Raw genomic sequence first — 13,658 nt, forward strand, 5'->3', positions numbered from 1 at the left:
AACAATTCAAAATTTTACTATTTCCCTCATGTTTATGCAATGCCAGCAGGATTATTATTATTTTTTTTTTTACACTTGGTGTATGCATGTATAACCTAATAGAGATTCTCTGGAAAGTTTTTTTTTTCTTTTGTTTTTGCCTCAAAGGTCAAAAGGTCAAAGATCAAGGGAAAGTGCTGAACTAAGTTTTCCTCCATATCTCGGAAGTGGCTCAGGTTATCTTGAAACGTACTACATAATTATGCATGTTCTGCCTGACAGTGATTATCTTATGAATTTTATGGTCAAAGGCCTGATGAAAATGGTAACAATGTACTATTCAATACAGAAATTGCACTTTTCTCCATACCGTTAAAATTACTCAATGCATCTATAAATGTTTGAATGGGTCAAAGTCAAGTTAAAGTCCTTAAATCCCAAATACATGCTCTCCTATTCATCCAATTAAACCTAGGTCAAGGAAGGTGAACGTTCAACACATTTGTGACAAACTTGTCATTTTAATATTTTGCCAATTTCGTGAAAATGTAATCACACATTGTCCACATGTACTATCTAGACCTATTAGGAGAATCATGCATAATGGCGGAGGCTTACCAGTCGCCATAGCGACATTTCTAGTGTGAAATGTAATCACACATTGTCCACATGTACTATAGACCTCTTAGGAGAATCATGCATTATGGCGGAGGCATACCATTCGCCATAGTGACATTTCTAGGTTTTGTTTTTTTTTTTTTTCTAAACTGTGTGGACTGGCATGAATTGTGCAGATTACAATTTTGTTATCAATCTTAATCTGTAAATTATGTTTCGCAAACATGATTCTACATCTTGCAGGACAACTAAAGCTTGTCCGCAGGGAAGATCCACCATTGTGACACTTCGTTGTGATCCAAGTGAGGATAAGACTGACAGGATTGAACTACCTGCGGCTTGCCCATCTGGTAAGCTATTCTGAATGTTTGTACATAGATTTTGCTCAGGTCTCCTTTCAATCATCTTATGGCTACTAAGTCAGCTTTTGCAATGTGTTTTGGTTGTTTCCTCTTATCTTCCTTGCCTGAAGTATCTATACTTGTCCCTGGTTATTGAATAATGTTAGAAGATAGAGCAGTTGATTATTTTCAAAGGTATATTTTTTAATCTTACCCCCGTTATATAGCATAACTTATGAGGATCCTGTGTAGAATTGAGGGGAATTTATCTTACAAGGAATGGATCAAACTGGAGCTCAATTTATTGTCTTATGGGGAAATGGCTAAACTGAAGCTGTAGGTTGTGATTTTTTACTCTACCTTGATTACCAAAAGTGACATAAATTTTGTTAATTTTACAGAATACATTGGGGTATTGATGTATGAAAACAATGTCTTTTCTCAAGTGTGTAGAAGAAAGCAAATATTAATATGATTAGGGCAACAATTTGCAAAGAATGTCAAGAGAATGAAAGCTTCGATATCAGTGCCCTTGTTGATGGGATTATCTGTCTAGTAAGCCAGTTCTTATCCTTTGATGTCTTCTCACCTTTGGGTGTGTTGCATCAAACTTGGCCAACTCTGTAGCACATAATGACACACTATTTATGAAATAACTCGCACTGTGCTTAATCTTGCAATGCATTGTTGCCATTTCTTCTTATCATATGAAATGTTATTCATCCAGTCATGCCTTCACAGGACTTCAAAACAACCACAGTAGCTCAAGCAGGTAAAGGTTTCGATGCTTGCTACATCATAATTGAGGGGGAAGTACTGGCAGTGCGCTTCTTTGAAGATTTCCTCTTTGACATGGCAGCCTACGGTCATAGGGGAAATATTGTGCATGATTGTGTTTCTGTTGTTGTTTTTTTTTTTTGCACTGTATCGAGTGAGGTATGCTTCATTTGTTTTTAGTTATGCTAACTGTTGACATTAGGAGTGTTAACCCTAAAAAGATGGGGGGGGGGCCTAAAAGGCCCCCCCCTCAACATTTCGCGCGATTACTCTGCAACACACAATCCTCTCGCCGCGATGCTTTATGACTTTTTTCTTTTGAGTTTCCCGCACATTTTGACACCAAATTTGTGATGCCCGGGAGTACAGTTCTGAAGTTACATAACTTTTTGTACATGCACGTGAGGCCGAAAATGGCTCAAAAATGTGATTTTGTGTGCAAAGTCAATGCAAATTGAGTTTTTTCACATGGTGCATATAAATATGCTTATTTTTACTCTCAATGGCTGAAATAAATTTGTTTTAGGAGGATCATGCTTCAAAAAGTGTCTGCCACAAATTTTGTTAAAAAAACCCAACAAAAACGAAAGGTCGAAAAAACAAGGAAATACATAAGAAATTCATGAAACAATAGAATGAATAAGAAATTAATTTTGATACTGAATTTTTTTCAAGTACATTTGCTAAGAATGCCACAAAGAATAATTACACTGCAAATGAGCACTTTTGGAGCTTTATTTACTGATTTAGATCAAAGAGTCTGATTTCTCGCCTAAATTAGCATAATTAATTAAAATGAAATAAAAAAGGGCTATTTTGGAAAATTTGAATATACTAACTTGTAGATTACATCGCACACTACCATTGTGCAAATTTCTGTGACGTAATCTAAAGTACCATGAAGTTAAATTTTTAAGAAATTATCATTTATGCTAAATTATGCTAATCTATGCATAATGATGCATGAAATCAGACAATTTGGTATAAATCACTAAATAAAGCTCAAAATGGGCACATTTTTCGTGTAAATATTCTTTTTAGTGTCGTGAGCAAATATAAGAGAAAAAAATTGCGCCATTAGAAAAAATTTCTTAAGTATTTTATTGTTTTTTGAATTTCTTATGTATTTCTTTGTTTTTTCGACTTTATGTTTTTCATTTTTTTTTCGATGAAACTTGTCCGCGACATTATTCCAAACAAGAAAATATGTTGTTAATTGATTTTAATCCATAAAACCCCAAAATAATCATGCTTTTATGAAATTTGCCTGTAAGCACAGTTTGCATTGAAATTGTACACGAATTCACGTTTTTGAGCAATTTTTGGTCTGACATGCACGTACATATTTATGCGCAACTTCGGAACCGTGCACCCGGGCATCGCAAATTTGGTGTCAAAAGATGCGGGAGACTCGAAAGAAAAAAGTCATGAAATGTCGCGGCGATAGCTTTTCGCGTTAGCGATACATCGCGCGGAACGTCGAGAGGGGGCCTCGGAGGCCCCCCCCCCCCCCCCCCCGGCCTAGTTAGGGTTAAGCCCCCCCCCCCCCCAGTCTTTCGAGCTACCAAAATAGCCCAGTCTTTTTGGGGTTAAGTTCATGACTTATGTCAAATGCACTAATCTCTGTGTAATGGGGCAATGCTTTATTGTGTACTCTGCTTAATCAAAAGAGACTAAACTAACAATTGCGGTGCATGCTATACCATGTAGGTACAGGATAGTTGGTAGACACTTCGGTTAAATGGGTTAATCTTTTCCAGACAAACCTAGTCTACTTCTCGGTGTTTCATAACCTTTGAAATGGGTATTAATACGAATTTAGAAGAAACTTGGAGGTGCTGAAAAGGGATAGAGTGCGTTAGTTTCACCATTTAACATGTTAAATGTGCAGTGCTTATCATGTTAGTCATGGGTAAAACTGAATGCAGACAAACACACAAACACACAAAACCAATTAGCATTATTGACTTGAAAGCACAACATCAACATGATCATAAGTTTATGGTAAAGAACTGTATACACCTTAGTGAGTCTAACTTTTTGTGAATCGGGACTTCCTGACAAATTCATGACTAGTTAACTTCATTATTGTGGTGTACAGTTATGAACAGAGAATTGCATATGTGCACATCACATTCATGTTGTGATCAGAGTTCATACTGGTATTTTCCTGTGTTTTTCAGTTCACGAATAGCACCCAACTTGTAAAGTTCCTGAAAATAACCTTGAAAAATATTTGTTGTATACAGTGCCTGATTTTTATATGCAGAACATGCACATTCCACTCAATGTGCTCTGCTAAAGATGATGGAAAGAAATTTAAGGAACGCCCGAACTTTTTAATTCTTGGTTTACAAATTTTATGTAGACTGTATGTGATAACCTAGCATGAGTTGTCAAAATTGCATGGTCCATTTTCCTGAATAGAGACATTGCAATAGCATGTTTAATGCAGCGTTGTGTTGAAATGTTTGTCTTTTCCGTTCCAGAAATATTTAGAAGATACACCTCAGCTGTGCTCTGTTCGACAAGAGCAATGTACATATTATGTTTCATAATCAGTACTGCGTATTATAATGATCAATGCAAATGCAATTTTTGCTGTTATCTTAATCATTATGTTCATGAGGCAAATTTGTTAGCATGTTATGACAACAAAAAGAAATTTTGTCCTCTATAAGTAATACAAAACTTAATATATGAAATAAGTTTAGAACCACACCTGATGACTGAGAACAATGTACATACATACACAATCCATTAAGCCGATATTTTTCCACTAAGAAAACATTTGATAGCTCTTAACATAGTTCTGAAAAACCAAATGATGATAGTTTGCTTTTTCCTATTCAAGTACTCCATCCATAGTTTTCTGTCCACATCCCACACTCTCACACACACATGTACCAGTACACTCAGTGGTTTTCAAATATCTGTTGTTATTCTAAATATGTTTAGGTGATTTTTAAAAATCAGACATCAGATCACTACAGCTGTCAACAGCAGTGAATGTGTCACTGAAAGACCTAAATGCCAATGCCTGTAAGATTTAACAGGGGTGAAGGTGAAAGTGGACAGTATGTACTAGGAACATAGAATAGCAATCCTGTCACACAGGGTTGTATAACTATCAGCCAAAATTTCTTACCCATCTGAAAAATACCCACTTTTCCTTCATTGTCACAGGGATGCTGCTACAATGCTTCTGATATGAAATTTTGTGGTTTTCAGTCCATCCACATTATTTGACACTTATGTTGGCTTTCATCTTTGCAAGTAAAGGTAGTGATACACTGCAAGTGAGGTAGCAGCTTGTGCTGGTTTTTCACAGCTGTGATACATTGTACATAAGCTTCGTACTGTCTCTCTCTGTTTGATGTATACTCATGGAAGGAATATTTGCTGGTAGTTGTAATCTCTTAGTACTCCTTTCTGTGTGACTTGATTAATAGCTATAAGATCACAATGTATGTTGGTGTGATATTTCTGTGTAGCATTTCTGAATCTGTGATGTTCTTTTGTACATTTTGTACTCCAGTGTCGTATTATAATGGTCCAATTTGAAGTACTTCATTGTGTCGCAGTGGCTTATTTTATGGTTAACCATTATTTGGCTTCCTGGAATATGCTAGAGGAGATTCATTTAAGTCAGTTTATTGTTCAACTTAGGTGGTTACTACATTTGAGCTGTATTTCTCATATTTCCAGTGACTTTGGATTTTGGATTTCATGCAACCTTTTTCTTTTGCTATCAGTCTTCTGATTGAATTATTGCCAATGTCAACAATCGTTTGAGTACAAGGGGTGCAGGGTGGCAGGCCAGTACAATATCCTAATACATGTCCTTAGATGTACCCCTCAGACATTGAAATTAGATCCTAATCAATATATCTGGGCAATTCCATGAAAAGTGAAACTTTTCCTAAAAGTCATAAATCTGTTATAATTTGCGAAAAAAATATGTGAGCTACAGGGACATAGTAAGTATCAATGCTAGAATTTGTCAAGTTATTTCATTTGAGTGGTTGTTTGATTCAATTGAAGACTGTTAGGCATTCTTTTCTTCAAAGAAATACTACTCTTTTTTTTTGTGCAATGTTTTTTAGTATTTTTTGTTAACTGGCTGAGGACCAGTCCCTAGTATACCCAGGCAAGTGTCTATGGGAAATGCGTGTTGTAGCAAAATCAGCTAGTCCTTAACGGGTTAAAACACTCAATCTTTGCCTCCCATTATTCCATATTCATCAATACTTCATAATTCATTTCAAAGTAATTTATGGACAAGGATGGACCAAAAACACTAATATTAGCTTTTTCTAGATAAGAATACAGGGTACTTATAATGCCCCAATTCCACATAACTAACGTGATCAAGAACTGTGTTGAAGTATGAAAATCAAGACTTTAAAAAGTAGGTGAAAGTTGTAATGTCCATAATGCTAAAAATGTAGTGTCCATAATTAATGCTACATTTGTGAACCTGTAGAGTAAATGTTGAATCTGTTGTACACAATATCTACAACTTCAGCGGGTCCTGAGCACTTATTTCAACACATCCACATGGAGGTAAATAGTCGTTTAAAAAAAATGTAATATCTGCAACAATGAACATTTTGTGCAATATTTACCAAATGATTTATAGTAGCAACTAATCAAAACTCATCTGTTAAACAATGAAGACTTAAGAATAAACCATGAATGGGTTCAGAATGGTCATGCTGTCTTGTTTCAAGAAGCCTACAAAGTCACAAAGAATTCTCCGAATGTAATGTCCATAATGCTGGAATCACCCATCTCATTTGTGTTCCTAGGCTTTGACAAGAACTTATTTTGTATTTTCAGGTACCTGTGATGGCTGTACGTTTCACATGTTGTGGTCCAGCAAGCATGCCTGCCCTCTATGCACTAAGGAAGATATTGTAGCCATCAAGCAGGAATGCCAAAAACGCCAACAAATTACCAAGTTTGTTTGGAATGACACTGTGTGAGTATTGCTAGCAAGGCATCTTAATTGATTTATATATATCTATGTATATATATATTTAAATACTTCTTTTTACTTGTTTTGTAGCAAAGGTCATACATCAGTGATGTTTCTACTATTCATATTCATCTTCCTCCAAGTTATTTAAATGGTCAATGAGAGACAATCTAACTTTGCTGAGATAATGATTTTTGGACTCTAACCAAAGTCTGTTTTAATGAAAGGAATTAGGGCAGCCAGCTCTTGTTTGTGCATTGTGTACAATTTTCTGTACACATATTAATGCTGTGCTCATAGGAATGATGGGAATGCTGTTGTAATAGCAGAGAGAAATATATTTTGTGTGACACTTTTTTCATTTTTTTCATTCAGTTACATCGTGTTAATGTGCCTGAGTGTATATGATATCCATGCACTGTGTCATTCTAATGAATGAAAGATTATTAGATGTGTTTTGTTTTCATTGAATCAGACAATGTGTTGGAGGAGTAACATTGCCTGCAGACAAGACAGAAGAGTGTGTAGTACCCCAGTGGTACACTCAGGTGCCAATGTATGCCCAGATTGCTATTGCTGCCTTTGTTGGAGCTGCTATCTTGCTCTGTGCCATGGTTGTCTGCATTTGGAAAAAGAACAAAAAGTAAGAAAAAACAAACAAACAAACATATGTATTAGAGAGAGAGAGAGGAATTTCTATGGTAACTATTTTTTTTTCCCGACATAGAATGATTCACATTAGATGATTGGCTCTTGAGTTCTAGTTATAACAGAAAAAGTTAAATCGGTTCCAAGCTCCTCATTCTTGCCTAAATGTGAAATGAAATTACCGTCAAGAAATTATTGTTAGCTCTAAACATGCAAATGACACTTTGATGTTTTTGCTGTAAAAATCAACCCCCTTGACATTTTTCGCGACTACTCCGCCGTGCGAAATTTTTTGACCGTGCCGTTCACTGACTTTTTACTTTCGAGTCTCGCGCATCTTTTGACACCATTTTCGCGAAAATCGTGCATACCGTTACAACGCTGCAGAACGTTTATACATACCTTTCAGACCGAAAATGGCTCAAAAATGTGATTTTGTGTATAAAGTCTATGCAAATGGAGTTTTCTCTTCTCATTCATAAAGATATTATTTTCACTTTCATCGGAAACTAATTAATTTTCGCATATTTATGTTTGAAATAGGTTCTGTCATAAATTTTGTGGAAAAAAAAAGATAAAACAAAAGGTCGAAAAAACAGAAATAAGAAATTCATGAAACAATAAAATACATAAGAAATTGATTTTGATACCAAATTTTTTTTTTCAAGTACATTGTTAGGAATGCTACAAAGAATGTTTTCACCAAAAATTAGGATTTTAGGAGCTTTAATTTCTGATTTAGATCAAAATGTATGATTTTATGCATATATTAGCAATTAATTATTATGACGAAAATTTCCATTTCTTTTTGTATAGCTTGGTAGATTATGCCACAGGTAATACACGTGCCAAATTTCATTGCGATTGCATGATCGACGGCCGAGATTTTTTTTTTTTTTTTGGGGGGGGGGGAGTTGAATCAACCCCTCCCCAGCCACAGAACACCCAAAAAAGCCTGGCCTGGTTAGGGTTAAGGTATGTTGAAATGTTTCAAAATACAATACAGTATTTGTTACATGTCTCCAGAGCCAAAAAATTAATTTCTCTCAAAAAAATAAAATTCCATGCAAAAGGTGATACATCGAAAATTACTGTATTCATGTTCTGTGCTGCAATTTGTATGAAGGTAAATTTGCATACGGCCATTATTTTTCAGGCTGGAGTACAAATACCAGAAACTGGTGAGCTCTGCGTCAGGAGAACTGCCAGCAGCAGACTCGTGTGCTATTCAAGAGGGAGAGGATGAAGATGAAGTCCACTTTGAGGATGGCAAGAAAAAGGCCAGGTCCTTCCTCAGCAAGTTTAAATCAAAGTCTTCTTCAGACAAGGTGACTAGATTGAATCTTTTGGTCATTTATGCTGTAGGCACTCACTCCTGCTTCTCTGTCATCTTATATCTAAGAAATCCAATTGTGTTCAAGACAGAAAAATCTGCTGGGAAGGGAAATCCCTTTTTATGTACTTTTTCTATTAAAAGACACTGGGTCACAAAAACAACAAAAACTCATCAGTTATTAAGTTTATTTAAATGGAGATTCTCAGCTTATAGATGATGTATACCTCATCAAATTTTGCTGCTTCCAATCCACCGAATAGACAATTCAAAAGTAAGATTTTGTAATTCTTTTGAAGCACTGAAGTCAAGACTTCAAATGGAATGGCTCACCCTCGAGTGTGTGTGTGTGTGTGTGTGTGTGAAACAAAAAGGGTATTTTAAACTGCATGACAATCACTGCAAAAGGACTATCAGATTAGTTTAAAGATAAATAGTTTAATATTCACTAAACCTCTCATGATTTGCCTCTTCTGTTCAACCCCTCTTTGTGTGTAATTACGTGCATTTCATCTTTTACAACAATTTTCTCAGAATTTTGTTTTTCTGGTTGCTGTTTTCTTTTTATTACGACATTTTTTTCATTTTTTATTATTTTAAATGAATCCTGGCGAATCCAAACAATCATAGAATTCAGGCATGAGATGCTTATCAATTTTATCCTGGTAACTATTAATAATAAAGCAAAAAAACAAAAGACAAAAAATAAATAAATTGACAAATGAACCTCAACTCACCATCCAACATCTACGTCCACTTTGTATCAGATTCTTGCTTCATGAAAGGCTGGCAATCACATGATTAAGAATCGTGTTCAGCTAGTATTGTCTACATACATTGCAATGGCATCTATCGTTATCTCATTGCAACAGCAATTGCAAATGTTTTCTATGACGTCTTGTGTTTCATTGGACATGAGAATAGTTGTCAAACTTTCACATATCATGGCTTTTCCTTTGAACATTTCTGTTTGATGTGTGATGATCATTGACCCTAATCATAATGAATTATTTCCATTTAAATTTATTTGATGATAGTATACAAAATGATTTTATTGTATTTTTTTTTAAAGTTACAAAGTAGATTGTGCCTGTGATTTGGTAAAAAATGATAACCAATCTGAGTATGCAGTGTTTTTATTTTCAGATGTAGTCTGTTTGTCCTTTTGCCCATGGTGTTGGTGATGTCATATTTCACATGTTGTCTTTCCTTCTACCTCTCTGTCTATGCAGGAATATGCTTACATGGAGGATTCCCTTCTCGCAATGCACTGATCTCTTTCTGTAAATTTTCCCAGAGTTTATTTTCAAATATTTTGCATGCTGATATGTCACAACAGCACCAGGCACCTCTTAGATTGCTCATATTTTGTTACAAACACATATTTTGAGATGTATTGAGAGAGTTAAAAAATCTTTACTCCAAGAGTGAAAAAAAGTTACAGTGTACTTGCTGCTCTGTTTTAAATGCATGCCCCACTCATTTGCCTGTTATTTTGATTTCTTTTTGTTTTTGCTTCATTGAAAGTGATTTGCCTTATTGAAGAATGTTAAGGTTATAAGTTTTTTGGAACACGCTGTTTGATAGCTCTGTAGGTTTCAGTGATTTTCCATATCTGTGTTTCTTTCCAGCTTACTCTTCAAACTACACATTGCTTCTTACATGGTGCACTTATTGATATATGTTATCATGACTTTGACTTTAATTCTTGGTTACATGTTTCACTGCCTGCATTGTAACACCTCTCAACATATGTCACGTAGTTAACATTAATAGAATACAATTTGTATGCTGAGAATTTTGCACATATTTTCTTACATGCTGGTTGCCAAAGAAAATGATATGTCATGCAATGTGACACCATTTACAGCAGAAAAAGTGGAGATGAGAAGAAAGATTTTCAAACTTGATGTGAAGTTTGCTTTGACATGTTGCAGACGAGAACTGTGGCACATGAGTTACAAGCATGTATGTCTTGAGACTGCCACAGGATGTCCAACCCAGAGCCATACATGAATTGAGCACCTAGTCACCCAAGCTTTTCTCCATGTCATAAGCCATAGTAGAAAGGCAGAAGACTGCAAATATTCTAGTGCATGCATATTATGGTAGCAAAACCCCACACTTGTCTCAAGTGTGATAGCATCGCAATTTTCACTTCAGTGTGAAAATAATGAATTAAATGTTGAATATTCCACACATGATTAGGCCTCATATTGGCTGCTGATAATACTGAATTTGATATTCCAACAAAATTTTCTAACAGCTTGATATGAGATTATACTTTTCCTGCTACACACATGTACAATGTATGTAGAGAACAATCTGTCAGCCAATCATGTGCTGCATGCATAATGACGATATGTAGAGTATTACAGAAGAGATTGGTAAAAAGGTTGCATTAATAGTACAAATCAGAATCTGATAAAGTGCATGAATCTAAGACACTTAGTAGTTATTCTCCTGTGCCAAAAAAAAAAAAAAAAATATATATATATATATATAACCTGAAAAGAAATGAGAACTTTTAAATTATACTTCCTAAATTTCACCGTAGTTGTCTACATAATGAACTGCAATGATATGTGTTCAACAAGCCATAAAAGTATTTGTGGTCTTTCAGTTGGCATGCTGACGTATTCATGCTATGTAGACATATTTCTCATGTTGGTACATTGTTTGTCTCCTCCTCCCCCCCCCCCCCCCCCCCCATGCACAGCATTATGGAAATTATATTTCTTTATGGGAAATCAAAATAGTTATAATGATGCTTATGGAAAATTCCTACATCTCTTGGTAAAATATGACAATTTGATAGAAACAAAATAGTTTGCAGGGAATCCAGTGAAAGATGTATGAACTACAGCATGGACTTATGAGGAAATTCAAAGGGAGGGTGGGGGTTGGAATGAAAGCCACAATGGTGGAGTAGCTGGTTCCATGTCAAGAAGAAAAGGTCCTATGAAAATTTTTGACCTGAAGACCTTCAGAAGACGATTAGCTTTTTTATTTTTTTCCTGTTATGGAATGCCAACAAATAAACATCCGCATAGCTGTGCGTCTTACCATGTACTTTGTCTCTTATTTTCTTTTCATAGCAAGGACTGCTGGATGGACCAGACATGGAAGCTTTCCACATGACGAACCAACCCTCAATTATGACTCCACTAGCAGATTCAACATGATGAGTTGTCATGGTGACCATTGTCAGTGAGTAGGTTAAAGAAGGAAAAGAAGATTCAAGAACAGAAAATATAAAAACAAAAACATGAACAATCTCTTTTTTTTTCCTTTTCTTTTTTTATTTGGTGTTTCTAAGAATAGGCCAAAGAAGGTGAGGTGTAAGAATATTGATTTGTATTTGGGTTTCATGTAATGGAAATACTTGTCATCTACAGATGACCAAATGGTTTATTTGTTCATTTGTTTGTTTTCCTGAGCTGTCATCCATAGCATTTCCAAATCTGTTTTATACATTCTTTTAATTATTCATTGTTCACACAATAATCTGTCATGATGTTATATGCACAAATTGAATGTGAGAAAATAACTCGTTCAAATGAAAATAACATGTTATCAGAGTCTACATTGTGCTATCAATCTGAACTGGATTTTATCATTTGTTTAAAAATTAATTGTTAACTTGTTAGTAAAGTAAAAAATGCAAAAATGTATGCCCATGATTGAACAATCAGTGTTTATTTATGAATATGGAGGACAATTTGTCAGTCATTTGCAATTAAAAAAAAAAAATCAACAACTTGACACAAAAATCATAAATTGAATGAATTGCATGCAGTAAATGCTGCTATAAGGGATCAAAACTATCACTGGCTATTTGATGGAAGCTTGATAGTCTAGTGCAGTGCCGTATATAAAGAGAGTCTGGCCAACTGCTCATTTGGACGCCATGTCGTTACTGCACGTATTATGCGTTACAGGGTTAGCGTTTACTCTCAGACGTAACAAAATAACCAATCCAAATAAGGGGTAGTTAACAATGAGCACTGCGTATGAGCGCACTTCAGTAACGACATGGCGCCTGTAGATCACGGGACCAGCTTTTGACCAATCACAGGCTTCAAAACACATAAGCCAAAAACCGAGTTGGCCAGACTCTCTTTATATATGGCACTGGTCTAGTGTATGTGATGGTTTTATAGCAATCAGGAAGTCATGGGTTTGAGTCCTACAGTACCTGAGTTAGTATGCCCATGATTTTTTGTTTTTTTCATTGCTATTACTCAAACACTAATTAATTTTCATTGCTTTAATTGCTTCAATGAAGGGCAATTTGTCAATTATTTGCAATAAAAAAAAAAAAAAAAAACGACACAAAGTTTCAGGGTGCTGTGGAAACTACAATGTAATTATATTTAGGCAATTTACAGTCAAATCTCTGAGATTACTCACCTTATGATGCTTAAAGGGGCTGTACAGTACTGGTTGAGGTGGGGATTCATGTTTTTTACATTCCTAAGTGAGATGATGAGAAACCTCTTATGAAATATGAAAAAGCAATTTTTTTTAATTTTAAGAAGGATTCAACGTTTATTTGATGAAAATTGGTTTTCAAATGGCTGAGATATCCAAAAAAGTGATAATAATAAAAGACTACATACCACAACTTTATTAGGATCTCTTTGTTTCACCTTGTTTTTGGATATCTCGGCCCTTCAAAACCGATTTTCATCAAATAAACTTTTGATACCCCTTAGAATTGCATGCTCTTTGACATCTCATAGAGTGGTTTCTGAATATCTGGCAAAACCTTACAAGCTAAATCCTTACCTCGACCAGAACTGTATGCACCCTTTTTTGTCAGCAGGATCCAAACATAATCTCTTCGATTTCTCATTTGGAGCTGAGCAGCCTGCAGAAAAATATTTGAACTGTCTTGTCAACTTTTTAATAGCTCAACGCTAAATTTCTGGTGCTGTATAAATCACCACAGCAGAACAATAGCACCTAGGGAACGTAT

The 13,658-nt window shown here is 35.3% G+C and overlaps 1 protein-coding gene across 1 annotated transcript in view; it reads left to right on the top strand.

Moving 5' to 3' along the window:
* LOC140246324 (endosome/lysosome-associated apoptosis and autophagy regulator family member 2-like) overlaps nucleotides 1–13,405 on the top strand; it is a 105,873-nt gene extending 92,468 nt beyond the window's left edge. The window contains exons 19-24 of the mRNA XM_072325797.1: nucleotides 841–947; nucleotides 1,666–1,710; nucleotides 6,558–6,699; nucleotides 7,172–7,339; nucleotides 8,501–8,672; nucleotides 11,776–13,405. Coding sequence (XP_072181898.1) covers nucleotides 841–947; nucleotides 1,666–1,710; nucleotides 6,558–6,699; nucleotides 7,172–7,339; nucleotides 8,501–8,672; nucleotides 11,776–11,862 — 721 coding nt within the window. The 3' untranslated portion in view covers nucleotides 11,863–13,405. The remainder of the gene's footprint in view (nucleotides 1–840; nucleotides 948–1,665; nucleotides 1,711–6,557; nucleotides 6,700–7,171; nucleotides 7,340–8,500; nucleotides 8,673–11,775) is intronic.
* Nucleotides 13,406–13,658: the final 253 nt, after the last annotated feature.

Source organism: Diadema setosum, chromosome 2 (assembly GCF_964275005.1).
Source record: "Diadema setosum chromosome 2, eeDiaSeto1, whole genome shotgun sequence".
Lineage (NCBI taxonomy): Eukaryota > Metazoa > Echinodermata > Echinoidea > Diadematoida > Diadematidae > Diadema > Diadema setosum.